This window comes from Vicugna pacos, chromosome 35 (genome assembly GCF_048564905.1).
Source record: "Vicugna pacos chromosome 35, VicPac4, whole genome shotgun sequence".
NCBI classification, from domain to species: domain Eukaryota; kingdom Metazoa; phylum Chordata; class Mammalia; order Artiodactyla; family Camelidae; genus Vicugna; species Vicugna pacos.
This window is the reverse complement of record NC_133021.1, coordinates 12,926,945-12,945,033: the sequence shown is the minus strand read 5'-3', so window position 1 is coordinate 12,945,033 and position 18,089 is coordinate 12,926,945. Positions and strand designations below refer to the sequence as shown.

The 18,089-nt window shown below is 42.5% G+C and overlaps 1 protein-coding gene across 2 annotated transcripts in view; it reads right to left on the bottom strand.

Moving 5' to 3' along the window:
• Positions 1–18,089, bottom strand: part of FRMD4A (FERM domain containing 4A) — a 441,493-nt gene that overhangs the window by 310,232 nt on the left and 113,172 nt on the right. Inside the window, exon 1 of one of the 2 annotated variants that reach the window (XM_072955337.1) lies at positions 16,920–17,000. The exons of the other annotated variant lie outside the window; for it this stretch is intronic. Coding sequence (XP_072811438.1) covers positions 16,920–16,985 — 66 coding nt within the window. The 5' untranslated portion in view covers positions 16,986–17,000. Of the gene's footprint in view, positions 1–16,919; positions 17,001–18,089 lie in introns of those variants that run through there. 2 annotated transcript variants of the gene reach the window in all.

Genomic DNA, 18,089 nt, shown 5'->3' with positions numbered 1-18,089 from the left:
CCACGGGTTCCGCTTCCGCGAATTCAACCAAACGTGGATATAGGTTTTCATCTGCAGTTGGTTTAACTCGTGGATGTGGAACCCGCGGATCTGGAGCGCCGACTGTCAAGGACTGGAGCATCCGCGGATTTTGGCATCTACAGAGGCCCAGTAACTGATCCCCTGAGAAACCCCTGAGGGACTGTATTACTTAGAGAGACCACGTTTTTGCCAGGGTGATGGCTGATGGGGTTCCCTGTGCATCCAGGGAACGGCCTGACCACCACGGAACAGACCGGGATGATGCTCCCAGACGGGGTATCAATGACCTTGCGGGAGACGGGGAAGAGAGACACTTCCACTCTAGAGTCCCTGAAGCTGCTGCTTCTGATGCCTCTGGGAGGCAGCGCGTGACTCGAGGCTGGTGGAGCTTTGTTCTTGTTTGCTTTGAGCATTTGCTTCCCATCTCCATGAAAGTGTTTACATTCAAACTCTGGAATGAAAATGCATAGGAATCGATTGAACCCCATTTCAGGAAAATCAATGGTCCTGACGCCCCAAAGCAAGATGTATCCAATCAAATGGGTGTTCATGGTCATGGAGAGCAGAGATGAAAGAGGCAGTGGGGATGAGGACCTGTCAGAGGGAAAGTGTTTGGAGACAGCAGGGAGGCAGCGATGTGTGTGCCGGGTGCGGGAGCCGACTCCCACGTCAGGCCCCTTGTGGTGCTGGTGTCTGCTGGCAGCCCTGGGGAGGGTGGGTGACCTCCCGGGAGAATACTGGGCACAGACATGGGGACTGGTCATTGTAACTTCCTGCCCAGAGTAAGCCTGACATACGGAATCAAGTGTTTATCCCCGCTGTTGGCCCATGGCCTGCAATGACCATTTGAGAGTCTAAAATTTTTGGCGCTGGGAAGGTCCATGTGGACGCCTGTCTCCCCAGACTGCAACTCACCGGCACTAAGTAAACACACTGGCACAGCTGGATTTTGTTCATCTGGTGGAATGTGAAGAGAGGGGGGTCGTAGGACAGAGAGGTTTTGTCTGGGGGAGGTGACCGAGGGTGCGCTGTGGGGGAGAAAGGGGGGGCATTCTGAAACTCTGGGGTCAGAGGCCACCGCAGGTCAGGGGCGAAGGGCAGTGAGCTGAGAAGGGTTGCAAGGGTGAGCTGAAGTGTCCTTCCAGAAAGAAGGACAGAGTCTGAAAAATGTCATCTCTGGCCTTTTCAGAGGTGGAATGTTGCTTCTGTGAAGGAAATGAAGACGTGGAGAGCTGGCAGAGATGTTTCTTCCAAGGTCCATCTCAAGCCATTCTTTCTGCTTAGCTGAGCAGGGTGTTAAATGGGCTCTTTCTCAGTTTTATTGATGGTTTCAAGGCAACAGGTGCCACTTTCTGCCATATCCACCCAAGGGTTTGCAAGGGTGGAGGGTCTGAGACAGTCTTGCCACCCTAAGCTGACCTTGCCCTGCTGGCTGTCAGGGTAGGGGGAGGCAGGGGAGGATGAGCCACTGTCCCCATGCCTCAAGCCTGGTGACAGGGGCTTTGAGGCTTCCGCCCTGCTGGAGGGGCACAGGGAGCGTTTGGAAGGGAAAGGGATGGAGGAGCAGCTGCTGGGAGCAAAGAGGGGGAAGTGACGTCCATCCCATCATCCTGGTTCATCCTAGGTGCGCCCTGCGTTGTGTGAAGACAGGTTGACAGAGGCTGGGGGTGTTCACCCATGACAAAGAGAGCATTTTAAATGACCAACTGGGAGAGACTTTGATACTGTGATCCATAATAAAAATAAAAATTTGGTCTTAGTCCTTTTTTCTGGCACTTAAAATCTTTTAAAATCCTTGGAATTTTCAAAGTGCTGGGAGTGATAAAGGTGCCTTCGGTCATGCTCATGAGGTGAGTTTTGGAAAGCCCTTAGGACACCTACGGATGGGGCTTGTCACCAGAGGAACCAACCTGTGCCACCACTGACCTTTGGGGAGGGGAGAGGGGCTGGAGGTTGAATCAATCACCAATGGCCAATGATTTAATCAGCCATCCTTATGTCATGAAGCCTCCATAAAATCCCAGTAGTATGGGGTTTGGAGAGGTTCTAGGTTGGAGATTTGGGGGACATCAGTGTACCCAGAGAGGGCATGGAAGCTTCAAGCCCTTTCCTCATCTTTGCCCCAAGCTTTTCTTCCATCTGGCTAGTAATCAACTGGTAATTTAGTAAGTAAAATGTTTCCAAGTTCTGTGAATTGCTCTGGGAAATCAATCAACCCCCCAAAGCAGGTCTGCTTCATAGCCCACTTGGTCAGAAGCACAGATGACAACCTGGACTTGGAATTGGTGTCTGAAGTGGGATTGGTGAGGGGCAGTCTTGTAGGATGGAGCCCTCAACTCTGTGGGATCTGATACTGTCTCCAGGTAGACAGTGTCATGACTGAGTTGAATTGGAGGACACCTGGCTGGTATTGGAGAATAGTTGGTGTGGGATTCCCTGCCCCCACCACACACACATTGGAATTGGGTTTGGGAGTATTAAGAGCTATCCCTTTTGCCTGGGACCTGCAGTGAGAAATCTCGAATACTAGGAAAGTGGAGGCGGGGGCAGGTCTTCAAAGAACCCATAGGCACCTACAAGGACCAGATTGGGTCTAAACACCTGTCAGCCCCAGAGAGATCTTCCTGCCCTGGCCCCTCCTACCTTTCCCCACGCCCAGCATCACCCGACACTAGCCCTCAGCTGGGGGAGAGGAGGTGCTGTCGCCTTGAATGAAGTTTGGACTTTTCTACTATTGTCATGGAACAGAGATGAGAGAATAAATAGGCTGAGATTGACCCAAACATAAGCATGAAGACAGCACACTCCTAACCAATTTGGAAAATTCCTCCAGTGGGAGGGAGGGAAATTCAGAAGGGAAGGCCTGTCTTTCTTCAACATTCCAGCACCATTTCCATGAGCTCCTAACTCAGCTAACCTGGGTAATTCACATCACGTCTTATTAAAGTAAGCTGTGACTGAGGATGTGCAAACAGAGGTACTGCCGACATGCATGGTTTTCTGTTCCAAAAGTGGCTGGAATTCAGGCCAAGCACGGAACCCAATATCCCCAAGAACAGAACCAAGACATGGCACGACACTGGTGTCGCCTGACCTCACGCATCCAGGGCCTGTGGGATTATCTACAGGTCCCCTTGTAGGACAGTTTAGGTTTCTCTTGGTTGGAACTAAGATTTGCACTGAAGCAACACACAGTTGGCTTTATCCACCTTTGGACAGACTGTCCCTCCTCCTGTGGCATTTGGTAGAAACAGTAGGTAGAACTGTAGCTAGCTTGGGTAGGCAGATGAAGTTTTCCTCCCATTCTTTTATTTATTTATTTTTCCTCTCTCTCTCCTCTTTCTCTCCCTCTCTTTCTGTTTCATGCTTCCTTTGGCTAGTTGGGCTCCATCCTGGGCTTCATTGAACAGTTCTCCTCCAAGAACATCCAGGCAAAGGAAATAAAAGAAGTTTAATCTGAGTCCTTCATTGTGACTCCTGATCATTGTTGCTGGTAAAGGTTTGATGGACGAGAATGACTCTATCATTTGCCTCCGAGATGATGTTATCTGAGCTCTTCTATTTCACACCAAGCTCTCCACTGGCCTTGCCCTTGTCTAAATCAACATGATTTCCTTTCATTGCTTACACTGCACATCATTCAACAGTGACTTGACTGAGTGTCTAAGAAAATAATGGCCACCCCACGTACCTAGCACATTGTGTTACAGGTACTCTGCTAAAGGTTGGTAAATACGGTAATTCATTTACTTCTCACAATACCTTATCAAATAGATACTCTTGTTTTCTCTGGATGAAGATGAAGAAACTGAGGCAGGGAGAAGGGAAGTCACCTGTCCAGGGTCCCCTGTATATGGCCTCACAGTCCACTTACTGTTACACCCTCTTAGGTGGCTACTGTGCTGTGCCCAGAATTGAGGACACAAGAGAATTCAGCTCAAACTCTGCTCCTCTCCGTGATGAAAGTCTGTGGGGAAGTGAAGGAACATTGACCTTACACATGGGTGGCAGCTGGAGGGGTACTGAACCCCTACACAATAGGAGGAAATGAAATCATGTTTGTGAAAGTTTTTGTAAATCACACACACACACACACACACACACACACACACACACAGAGTTTTCCTGTTGCCTCTGTCACCACAACAGCCTTCCTGAACTTCACCATTTACTTCTCCCTTTTCAAACATCTTCTGCTATGACATCCATGGTTCATCTGGTCTAAATTCCTTACAGGTCCTGCAGCTCAGCCACATTTTTTTGGGTGGTAAGAGGCTTCTTCTTGAAACTTTAAGAACTCCTTGTTGAGGATATCTCATTTGAGTACAGAATTAGCCCAGAATAAGACCCTCTATCCCCATCAACTCAAAAACACACATTTTCATCACAAAGGAAACCAGATCTCAAAAGAAAACATAGCATTTGCTTATGAAAACCTTGCGTGCTAATCAGGCATCCTGGAATCTCGTTCGATTTTTATGGCAATGATCAAGCTGTAGAGAATGTCAAGTGGAAAATATTAATGGCCTGGGTGGAGGATTAGTCCATATTCTGTCTTAGTAACCTTTGCTCCATGGACATCAAATAACAGGCTTATCAGCATGCTGGCAGGACCAAGCAGCAATTCAGCCATGCAGTGAAGGAGCAGACAGAGCTCCTGATCACAAGCAGGAGATGGATTTTATTCCTCTGCACGAAGGTTCTTCACATGTAGCCTGGGTGTGATTTGCCCCCATCAGAGTTCCACTTGCCCCTCCCAGCACGAGGTGAAGTCAGGGAGTCAATGGCTGCAGCCTGGGATAGTGGCCCTTCTGCATGGTGGTAATGGCTCGCTGCATGTGCTATTAGGAGTGATGTCACGGCCAGGTCCCGAGGAATCAATAAGATTGCCATGATGCCTGTGTGGTTAAGCAGTCAATAAGCTGACCTGAGCGGGGCTGGCTGTGTGGATTGGTTTTCAAAACTGTTTTGCAAAGCCCTTTTTCATGTGCTATCAGTTGAGGATGGATTTTGATAACTCGCATTGATTTGCTGTATTCATGAAGTGCTGTTTACAGTGGGTAAACTGTGTAATTGCACCTAGAATGGACAAATAAATAATATCCTTATCTATGGTATTGACTACCCAGGGTTAGCTGAATGTATATAGCACACCTCCAAACAGTTCGTGGATGTTGAGTTTTGATTTTTAGCAGGCTTAGCTCTCAAGTTTCAGTTAAGTGTTGGGTGGTAAATGACCAAGTTTTAAGTCTGCTTCTAATTTCCATGCTTCCTTTTTCCAGGAGGAGAAATTTAACATGTAATTTTCCTCAGTAGGAGAATGGTTCATCTCGGTTTAAGCAATCCCACTGGTGCTGCAAAAAAAGGATGGCTTTCTTTGGGGCCATCAGATTGCTTTCTCTCCTCTGCCCAGAAACACGTCACTCCCAAGGGCAACTGCCCATTTGCCCAGGGGCCTCTGGAATAAGCCACATGGTCTATATTTTCCCAATGTGTGGAAAGAAAACATTCGAATCTGTTAGAAAGATGGATGTCTAGAAGTCTTACATTGTAGGAATATGGCTCATCTTGTGGCCTAGACAGCTCCCACAAGTCAAGATGCCAGAGGGTTTCCGCATATCAGATCATGGCCAAAATGGCAAAGTACCTTCAATGGGCAAGCCCTTAGATATAAATGAAGATGGGTAGGGGGATTCTAATGGTTCCTATTTGCTTGGGGTGCTCCATTCTATTTGAATTTGAAAACTCTGTAGCATGAATACAGATACTAGACTGTTGTGAAACTTAAATGAGACAATGAAATCAAGTGTGTGAGAACAAGGGTGGTAAGAAATAAGACAATGAGACCAGATTCTTCCATGCCACAGAAGAATCTATTTTAGATCTTATTTTATTTGCAAGAGGGAGTCATTAAAAGTCACTTTTTGAAAGGAAGTGATACCATCTTGCTGAATATTTTGAGCTTGAGTGATAAGAGATGGAAGGTAGAACAGGAAGCCAAGATGTGTCAGAGGCCAGGAGAGCAGGTACAAGGTCATTGCAATGGTCACACGAGCAATGGCCAAGTCCAGAGCTGGAGGGTGGTGAGAGGCTGAAGACAAGGTGTGGGGAGTTACAGATGGTGGAAGGAAGAAAGCAGTGTTCCTCTATACTGAGGGGCTAGAGGAAGGATGGTCCTATTAATAAAAGTACACAAGACAAGAGGAAGCTCTGGATGTGGAGAGTTTCTAGTGCCTGAACATTGTGATCTGGAACTTAAGAGGGGAGTGAAGCCTAGAAATGTAGGTCTGGATTTCAACAGCAGACACACAACTGCTAGTCAAGCAAGCAGTCAAGTGTGAGGGTAGATATTCAAGAACCCCAAAACTTACTTCTCATGTACCTTTTCTCAGGAGTTTACTAGAAGATAATCTCCAGCCAAAGAAAGTTAAACCTACAAAGAGGGGGAACATGAGTTACAAGAAAAGGAGAACTGGTCACAGAAGAGATGCAAAAGGTCTTCCCAGAATAATGGAAAAGAGGAGCTTCAAGAAGACAGTTGTGCAAGAGACTTAGAGAGCTAGTCCAGTTGGTGCAGGAGGATGGTGGGATCCAGAGAGGATGCCTCCAAAAAAGAAGGAAAAAAAGAATAGGTTGAGTATCTGGTGAGTTTGCCAAATTGAGAGGAGAGACAGCTCTACTGAAGATACTTGAGAAAATGCTTGATGGGCACATAGAATATTAAGTGAACAATGAAACAAGGCAACTATTAATTCTTGGAAGAATATAATAGAGTTGGAAAATCTAGGACATGTAATCATACTACAACATACTTCTCAGCTGTAAACAGCATTTTGGTAGTCATAATAAAACTGAATTTTCATTTAAACTGTGATATAGATACACTGAGAAGAGAGAGGAAAAAGGGGTATGTGTGCGCTTGTAGGGATGTGGAGTAAGGTTTGAAATAAGTTAAAGCCTCATTATTCAGGGTGGCCACATAAAATGTCAAAAAGTGAATCATTAAGAAATCACAGTATAAACAGATAACTGAGAAATCTGAAGTTAACTACCAGAAGCAACAGCTGAAAGAGAGTGTTCATGGGGACCCTGGGGAGAGGGACTCAGATGGAAAGAAGGAAAGTGGAGCCTGGTCTTCTTCTTTACAAGTCTTCTAGGATTCTTCAACTTTAAAATGTTATGAAAATTGTCATGCACATGTATTATTTTGATAAAAACGAGAAATTATAAACAGAAGGAGCAGTGTTCTAGGCAGGTTGAGCCAGATAAGGCCTGGGAGCAGTGGGTGGTGATTAGAAGGTCACTGATGGCTTGAGGTGTGTGAGTGAAATATTGACAGCAGAGCCAGACTGTCAAAACTTGGCCTTTTTCTGAATGGGCAGATTTAAGTCCAGATATTGGGTTATTTAATCCAACAAGTAAATGTTGATTTACTTAATTTCCTGTTTCCTTATCCTTCATTGTATGTTGTAGGGCTCTCAGTCCACAGATCTGCTACTGAAATGGCTGTTGAATGCATCACCTTTAAGCTTTACCTCGGAAAGAAGCACCTCAAGTCCTATGAAACAAAATGAGGATCAAGAGACAAAAGGAGGCAAATAACACAGCATCAAGGGCACTGCCATCAGTTCTAGAGCCAGTCCCGAAGGGCCACCCATGCACTTTGACTGATCTCACCTTTTGTGCTCTGCACTGCAGTGTGGTGCATGCTCAAGCACACACACATGTGTTGTTTCCTCTTGTGAACCCAGCCTCATTGCAGCAGCCATAGGGGCCCCAGAGTGGTGACAACTAATTATGAAACACCAGGTCTGATGTGTCCCTTTTATCTCATCTTGCAGAAGCCTTGCAGTCCCACAAAATCCCCAGTGGCCCTTTGTAATCCTGGAAAGGAAGTGTCAATATGGAAACAGCTGTTCTTGAGATAGTAAGATGATATTCTAATGAGCTGCTATGAGCTGTGCAGACAACCCAAGGCTAATGGGATTCTGATGCAAATATTCTTCTAGACAATTAGGTTCATGTGAGAAAGCCTGCAGCCCATAACAAGGCTGAGAGGAGGGACACTTGCCTACAGATGTCACATCCCGTCATTCTTATGTGAGTTTTTATCCTCCCAAGCCCTGTAGGATGCTGACTACTCTCCCTGACTCTCTTCTGGAAGGCGGAGACCCAAGTTACCTTGCTAAAAGTTGCCACCAGGGAAGCCCAGCTGGTGAGGAGAAGCCAAACACAGCCCGTTCCCAGCACTGCCCCCCTGTGTTGGCTGCTGAGTGAGTTCAGGACCAAGTATCTCCTGCCATTTTGGAAGCAGGATGGAGAAATGGCCACGGGTTGATACAGTTGAGGCAGGGAATAAACACTGTGCTTTGGCAGAACCAAACCCCTGATGATTCAAGGCGGAAGGTTAGAGGTAACAGTGAGAGAGAGCTTAGGAGCAAAGAAATGGGAAATGACTTTCTACACTTAAGGACTTAGAACAGATGCTTTTTCTAGGGGGAAGCAAAGGGAAGAAGATGAATAACCCACCAGGTGCCTTTTCAGTGTTGGGCCTGGCCCTCGGCACTTGCTCTAAATGCCTCTTTTGAAACTTCACCATGGTCCTGTAAGCTGGGTAGTATTAGTTTTTACTGATGAGGAAATAAAAGCTCAGCAAGATTGAATGCTTGCTGACGGTCACACGGCTAGGAAGTGGTGCCAGGCTGGGATTGAGACCAAGTCCATGGGACACTGAAGTTCATTTTCAGTGTTCTTTAGGGGTGAGTATGTGGTGACACATCAGAGCATTCTGTTCTTCTTGACACAGGCTGCCCTCAGGAGAAAATATTCTACCAGATCCTAAACAATTGGGGTTGAATCAGAGGACAGTCTACCTGGGGGAAGGGAAATACCACCTGCAGCTCTCTCCACCCATCCTGTCTCACCTAAAGGGAGGAAAGACCCTGATGAATTTCACAGTCCAAGGGCACTTGCTTGTTGAAAGGCTGAGACCTTGCATAGCACTGTAGAATGCCCCCCCACCGCCGCCCCCTTGCCTCACCGTCACATTACTAAAAGCCTATTTACCATAGTTCCTTTTACACAGGACATTATGGCCTTCATGAAATTACAAGGTATACTAAAAGGTGAGAAACACAGTTTGAAGAGGCTGAAGAAGCATCAGAGCCAGAGTCAGATATGGCAGGAACGTTGGAATTAAATCAGACCAGGAACTAAAAAACAGAAACAACAACAAAATCCCCCTGCAAATGAATGGTTTTTATCCTAAGGGCTTTAGTGAAAAAAGATGACTCTGAAGAACAGATGGATAACATAGAGAGATGGAAATTCTAAGAAAGAATCAAAAAGAAATTCTAGAGATCAAAAACACTGTAAGAGAAATGAAGAATGGTTTCCAGGGGTTTGGGGAGAGGGAGGGAGGGAAGAATGAATAGATGGAGCACAAGGGATTTTTAGGGCAATGAAATTATTCTGTATGGTACTATGGTGGCTACATGTCATTATGCATTTGTCAAAACCCACAGAATGTACAACATTAAGAGTGAACCTAATGTAAACAATGGGTTTTGATTGATAATAATGTGCCCATGTTGGTTCATTGATTTTATCAAATATGCCACACTGATGAGGGATGTTGAGGGTAGGGGAGTACATATGTGTGGGTGGGGAGGTTCCTATGTGGGAACTCTGTATCTTCTGCTCAGTTCTGCTGTGAACCTGAAACTGCTCTAAAAGAATAAGGTCTATTAAAAAATTAAAAGAAAATAAAGAGAAATGAAGAAAGCCTCAGATGATTTCATTGGTAGACTGGACAAGGCTGAGGAAAGAATCTCTGTGCTTAAAGCTATGACAATAGAGACTCTTAAAATGGAAAAGCACAGGGAAAAAAGACTGAGAAAAAAACCAGAATAGAATATCCAAGGACTGTGAGACACCTACAAAAATGTGTAACATATGCATAATGGAAATAGAAGAAGAAAGAAAAAGAGAAGGAAAAACAGAAACAGTGTTTCAAGAAATAATGACTAAGAATTTCCCAAATTTAATGTCAGGCACAAAGCCACAGATCTAGAAAGCTCAGAGAATACCAATCTAGATAAATTCCTCCCCCTTCAAAATCCCCTAAAACCAACCCCCCACCACAAAACCACCAAAAAATCCCCCACAACCCCTCCAAACTACACCTAGGCAAACCATAGTCAAATTTCAGAAGATCAAAGATAAAGAAAAAAATATTGAAAGAAGCCAGAGGGGAAAAAAACCACCTTACCTATAAGGATAAGAATTACATCTGACTTCTCCTCAGAAACCATACAACCAAGAAGAGAGTGGAGTGAAGCATTTAAAGTGTTGTAAGAACGGAATCCACCAACCTCAAAATCTGTACCCTGGGACACTATCTTTCAAAAATAAAGGAGAAATAAAGGCTTTCTCATACAAAGACTGAGGGAATTTGTTACCAGTAGATCTGCCCTGTGAGAAATGTTTAAAGTTCTTCAGAGAAAAAAGAATTCTTCAGAGAGAAGGAAAATTATGTAGGTCGGGAACCCCAATCTACATAGGGAAAGGAAGAGCACCAGAGAATGAACAAATGAAGGTAAAATAAAATTTTTATTTTTACTCATTCTTAATTGATCTAATAGATAATAGTTTGTTCAAAGTAATAACAGCAACAACATATTTGAATATGTTGAATACATATGAATATACACACATACAAACACTAGATATAAGTGGAATAAATGACAGCAATGATACAAGGGACAAGAGGGAGGAAGAATTAGGAATATTTTGTTATTATGAGCTACTTACTCTTCACATGAAGTGGTATAGTGTTATCTGAAAGTGGACTTGGATTAGTTGCAAATGTATATTTCAAGCTCTAGAAAACCACTTAAAATTTTTAAAAGTATAATTAATATACTAAGAAAGGAGAGAAAATGAAGTCATACAAAATACTCAAAATCACAAAAGGCAGAAAAGGTGTAGAAAACAAAAACTAGGAACAAAGAACAAGGACAACAAATAGAAAACAGTAAGAAATATGGTAAATATGATTCTAACTTTACCAATAATCATTTTAAATGTCGATAGTCTAAATACACCAGTTACAAGATAGAGATTGGCAGAACGGATCAAAAAACAAGACCAAACTACATGAAACCCACTTCACATACAAAGACACATATGGATAGAAAGTAAAGATACGGAGTAAGATATATCATGCTAACACTAATCAAAAGGAGCTGAGAGTAGCTCGAATAATTTCAGACTCAGCAGACTTCAGAGCAAGTAAAATGATCAGGGATGAAGAGGGGCATTACATAATGCTAAATGGGTCAGTTCTCTTGGAAGACATAACAAGTCTTAATGTGTATGCCCCTAACAGCAGAGTGTCAAAATATGTGAGGCAAAACTAATAGAACTACAAAAAGAAAAAGATAAATCCACAACTATAGTTGGACACATCAACACCCCTCTATCAGAGATAGACAGATCCAGCAAGACAGACATTCAGTAAGGACACACTGAAACTCAACAACATGAGAAATATTAAACTGGATATAATGAGCATCCACAGATTACTTCATCTGACAACAGCAGAATGCACATTCTTCTCAAGCTCACATGGAACATTCATCAAGATAGACCATCTTCTGGGCCATAAGACACACTGCAACAAATTTAAAGGATTAGAAATCATACAATGTCTCCTCTCAGACCACAATGGAATTAAACTAGAAATCAGTAACAAAAAGATAGCTGGATAATCCCAAAATACCACATGGAGATTAAATACCACACTTCTAAACAACACATGGGTCAAAGAAGAAATCTGAAAAGAAAATTTAAAAATATATTTTGAAATAAATAAAGCTGAAAACATAATTTATCAAAATGTGTTGGATGCACTGAAAGCCATGCTTAGAGGAAATATATAGCACTGAATGCATATATTAGAAAAGAAAAGAAGAAACATAAAAATTAATAATATAAGTTTATCCCTTGGGAAAGTAGAAAAAGGGGCAAGTTAAATCCAAAGTAAGCAGAAGAAAAGAAATAATAAAAATGAGAGAAAAAGAATAAATGAAAATGAAAACAGGAAATCAACAGGGAAAATCAACAAAACCAAAAGCTGGTTCTTTGAAAAGATAAATAAAATCAAGAGGCCTCACTAATTTAAATAAAGAGAGAGGACACAAATTACCAATACAAGAAATGAAAGAGGAGACATCACCAGGGATCCTCTGGACATTAAAAGAATCATAAAGGAATACTATGAACAACTCTGTGCCTACATATGTGATATATACATAGATGAAGTGGACCTATTCCTGAAAGAATCAATCTGTCAAAACTCACACGAGAAATAATAGAATCAATAACTAATAACCTTACAAAACAGAAAACACCAGGATAGATGGAGTCACATGTAAATTCTACCAAACACTTATGAAAGAAAATATATCAATTCTCTACAATGTATTCCAGAAGATAGAAGCAGAGAAAAGACTTCCTAATTCATCCCATGAGACCAGCATTGCTGTCACGTCAAAATCAGAAACCTACAGATTGGTATCTCTCATGAACATAGATGCAAAAATCCTCAACAAAATACAAGTAAATTAAATGTAGCATGTATAAAAAGGATTATATACCATGACCAAATGGGATTAATCCCAGGTATACAAGGCTGTTTCAACATTCAAAGATTAACTAGTATAATTCATCACATCAGAAGGGTAGAGGAGAAAAATCACATGATCACATTAATACATGCAGAGAAGGAATTTGACAAAATCCATCATCCATACATGATAAAAACTCTCAGTAACTAAGATTAGAGGTGAACTTCCTCAACTTGATAAAAAAATCCTCAAAAACTGACAGCTAACATCATAATGAAGAGAAATTTGAAGGAACAGGCAAGAATGTCCTTCTCACCATTGCTTTCAGCATCTTATTGAACAAAGTCCTAGCTAATGCAATAAGATAAGAAAAAGAAATAAAGGTTATACACACTGGGAAAGAAGAAATAAAACTATCTTTGTTCACAAATGACACGACTGTCCATGTAGAAAACCTGAAAGCATTGATAAAAATACTCCTGGAACTAATAAGTGATTATAGGAAGATTACAGGATACAAAATTAATACACAACAGTCAATTGCTTTCCTATATACCAGCAATAAACAAGTGGAATTTAAAATTAAGAAATATATTACCATTTACACTGGCACCCCCTGAAAATGAAATATTTAGGCACAATTCTCACTAAATATGTACAAGATTTATATGAGTGAAATGAGAAAACTCTCATGAGAGATATCAAGGAAGAATTAAATAAATGGAGAAATATTCCATGTTTATGAGTGAGAAGGCTCAATATTACCAAAATGTCAGCTCTTCCCAACTTGATCTACAAATTTAATACAACCTCAATCAAAATTCCAGCAAGTTATTTTGTGGGTATCAGCAAACTGATACTGAAGTTTATATGGACAGGCAAAAGACCCAGATTAGTTGGCAGGAATTTGACAAAATCCATCATCCATACATGGCAAAAAACAAAGTTGGAGAACTGAGACTACCTAACTTCAAGAGTTACTATAAAGCTACACTAATTAAGACAGTATGGTATTGGTGCAAGAATAGACAAATAGACCAATGTAACAGAATAGACAGCCCAGAAATAGACCCCCATAAATATAGCCAACTGATCTTTGGCAAAGGAGCAAAAGTAGAACAATGGAGCAGAGGCAGTCTTTTCAACAAATGGTGCTGGCACAACTGGATATCTACATGGAAGAAAATGAATCTAGGCACAGACCTTATATTCTTCACAAAAATTAACTCAGAATGGATCACAGACTTAAAAGTAAAACATGAAAATGAAAATATAAAACTCCTAGACGATAATATAGGAGAAAACCTAGATGACCTTAGATATGGCGACACCTTCTTAGACAAAAGTAAGATCCATGAAAAAATAATTGATAAGCTGGACTTTGTTAAAGTGAAAAACTTCTGCAGAAGACAGTATCAAGAGAATGAGAAGAAAAGCCATAGACTGGGAGAAAATATTTGTAAGAGACATATCTGACAAATGACTGGTATCCAAAATATACAACAAACTCTTAAAACTCAACAGTAAGAAAGCAAACAACCAGATTAAAACATGGACAAAGAACCTGAACAGATATCTCACCAAAGAAGACATACAGATGGCATGTAAGCATATGAAAAGATGTTCAAAATCATATACCATTAAAGAAATGCAAATTAAGACAACAGTGAAGATACCATCACATACTTATTAGAATGGCCAAAATCCAAAACACTGATGACACCAAATGTTGGTGAGGATGTGGAACATCAGGAATCACATTCATTGCTGGTGGGAACACAAAGTAGCTCAACTACTTTGGAAGACAGTTTGGCAGATTCTCAGAAAACTAAATGTACTCTTACCACACAATTCAGTAATCAAGCTCTTTGGTATTTACTCAAATGGACTGAAACTTATGTCTACACAAAAACCTGCACATGGATGTTTATAGTAGTTTATTCATAATTGCCAAAACTTGGAAGCAAAGAAGTTACCTTTTAGTAGGTGAGTAAATTAATAAATTGTGTTCCATTCAGACAATGGAATATTATTTAGCACTGAAAAGAGATGAGCTAGCATGCTTGAAACTAACACAACATTGTAAATCAACTATACATCAATAAAAAATAAAATACTAATTGCCAAAAAAAAAAAAAGAAATGAGCTATCAAACCATAAAAAGACCATGGAGGAAATTTAAATTCATATTGCTAAATGAAAGAAGCCAATCTGAAAGCTACATATTGTATGAGTCCAACTATACAACATTCTGGAAAAGGTGAAACTATGGAGACAGTAAAAAGATTAGTGGTTGCCAGGTATTAGGGGAGAGGGATGGATGAACAGGTGGGGCACAGAGGATTTTTAGGGCAGTGAAACTATCCTGTGTGATACTTACATTTGTCCAAACAACACCAAGAGTGCAGCCTAAGGTAAACTCTTGACTTTGAGTGATAATGATGTGAATGTAGGTCTGTCAGTTGTGGCAGATGTACCACTCTTGTAGGGGATGCTGTGTGTGGGGACAGGGATATGAGGGAAATCTTTATACTTCCTGCCTGATTTTGTTGTGAATCAGAAAACTAGTCTAAAGTTATTTTTTATTAATTAAAAAAATAGAGTGCAGGGAGGTTGATCTGGAGATGATAATGGTAGGATGAACTGGAGGAGAAACACTGGATGGAGGAGAATAATTCGATGGTTAGTCCCAGTGACACGTAGTAAGGACCTGAACTTTGGCCATGAAATTATGGATGGAAAAGGATGGAGTATATGACTGCAGTCTCTTCCAAGAGCTTCAGAACAAGATTGTGGGGGTGGAAATATTGGAAAATAGCATGGAGGGGCAGAGGGCAGTTAAGGAGAGAAGGGTAATACTTTAATGATTTTGTTGTATTTTAATAAAATAACTACTTGATTAATCTCTCCCCCACCCCTGAGACAACTAAACTCACACCAACCCTTTGATATGCCCCCAACTGCCCCCACCCCATGAGACCCTATAGCCACCCACCACCAGCCCCCACCATGGCAGGCAGAGGATATCAGCAGTCAGAGAAACTCCCCCAACCTGCTGCTATTCAATCTCTATTTATACTTCAGATAAAGCAGAAATCCAGAAAGACCCTCTCCATTCTTGACACACTCCTCCTTGAGGCATAACTTCCCGATCCTATGGTCAGAATGACTGCAAGTCACTGAGATGCTGGTATCCAGCCCTGGAAAGGCTGGTTCCCTCTGGGAATCCTGCCAGCAAAATGTTGCCTCAATTTGAAGACAAATTATAAATTAATGAAGGAAAAACAGCCCCAGACTTTCATGTCTGCCAAAACACACCATGCCCTGAAAGACTCCTGAAAGGGGCTCAGTGATGTATAGGACAGAAAGAGCCAGTCCTCCAGCAGCCGTTTCCGGATTCGAGACGCAGACTGGCTTGTCCTCAAAATGGACCACGGCTGCCTTTCCCAGGGCAGAGCCAGGGTTGTTCTTGGATGGAGAACACCTCTCAGCTGTTACCACCTGCATGGTTCACACCATCTGCAGTTAAACCCCCACCAATAACACAAAACAGACAGACTTGTCACCGGCAGAAAACCCAGAGGAAAGCGTCAGAATGACTGTGGTCGGGGCTGGGTAGGAAGGCTATATGTAGAGGTTGCTAGGAACACCAGGGGTTTTCAAAGACTGTGTTTCCAGACTCATCATCTGCATGGAAATGTCCTTGTCAGCTGCTTTTTCTTCAAAAGCGAGTCACTCAAACAGCCTTGTCCCATAAAATCAATTTCCAAGGAAGTCTTGGTAACCCAATACCTACAAAAGAGGCCAGGACCCCAGCGCTGGAGAGTCAAGTTCTCCATCCTGCCCTCGGCATTCTCCACCTGACAGACACAGACTTCGCCGTCCACCCTCCCCCCTTTCTCCCTGAAACTATCGTTTTACTTCACAGACATGTCTGATTCTCCCAGGCAATGCCTCTCAAAATGGCTTTTGTCTCTTTTGGCAAATGTTTTCTATTTCTTCAGCCCATTCCTTCTGACTTCTGCATGTTACTAGATTTAAAAAGCCACTTCCCTGCTATGTCATCTGTAGACACCATTCTGCACGGCTCAGGCATTTAGTGACTTTACGGTTTTCTCCCAACAAAAGGCATGTGAGGAAGAAATCATAGCCCTGGGAGAACTGGACAACCGTGGAAGAGGATCAGACACAGGAGCGGGGGCGGAAAGACCCTGGCGGGTGACAGAAGAGGGCCTGCTGTTCACAGAGGAAGTGGAAGCCTGTACTTACAAACACATCCATGAGCAGGTGTTCAAGCGTCACTTCAAAGTCTTCCAGTTTGGCAGCTAAAGTCATCACGAAGGATCCGATTGGTGATCAGGCCTCTCTGATGGCCCAAACCTGCAAATCCCTCAGCTCAGGAAACGCGGCTGGCCTCAAACTGAGTCACAAGCCAGAATCACCGCTAGTGGGAAGTGGGAAACCTCAAGACAGAACAGGGCATCGCAGACCTTACGGCTGGAGTTTTGGAGCCTTGGAGCCAGAAATCTTAAAGGATTGAAAAAAAAAAAAGCTGTATTAATGACGCTGAGGGACAAAGACTGGGCACAAAGTGATGTCAGCAGGTGAGGAATCCAGCCACTGCCCGGCCCTTTACCACTTCACGGATGCAGGGAACCGCGACAGTGGGTGAGAGACAGTGAGATAGGGTGGGCAGGGAGAGTGGGAAAAAATGGAATAAACTGTCTGACTCTGATATTTATAGGGCTGCATGTTTTTGACTCCAGCCCATTTCTCAGTTCATTTGTGACCTTTCATAAATGGCCAAACACACTGGGGCGTATTGTGGAACGGGGGCAGTGGGTCCCACAGAAGTTGGCTGTGACCAATGCTAGGGCAATTCACACAGACCCACCATCAATAGTTCTTTGTCAAACACCCATCAGACCTTGTTCTGTACACGATGACAGAAAAGCACATAGTCTTGTGAAAAACAGGGAAACGAAATTTTTCCTCAGTGTATTATTAGATCCATATACTCTCCCCCATACTCCGTTTTCTGTCCTCCCCACCCCCTCTTCTGCAAGAGTAGATAAACATCAAGGAAAAAAATTTAATCTTTTGTGTCAACTCCTTAAGCTTCTGCCAAGGAGAGAAGAGCCACTAAATCTTGCAAAGGCCATTTCTCCTTTTCTGCCTCCAAAGTTTGAGGCATCTTCTTTTTTTTTTTAACTTAGATATTAATTATGGTGAAATACACATAGCATAAAATTATCCATCTTGACTGTGTACACTACACTGGTTAGGTGTACAGTTCAGAAGTGTTAAGTACATTCACATTGTTGTGCAACCAAACTCCAGAACACTTTTCATCTTGTAGAACTGAAATCTCTACACCCATTAAACAATAACTCCCCATCTCTCCCTGCCCCAGCAACCACCATTCTGCTTTCTGTCTCT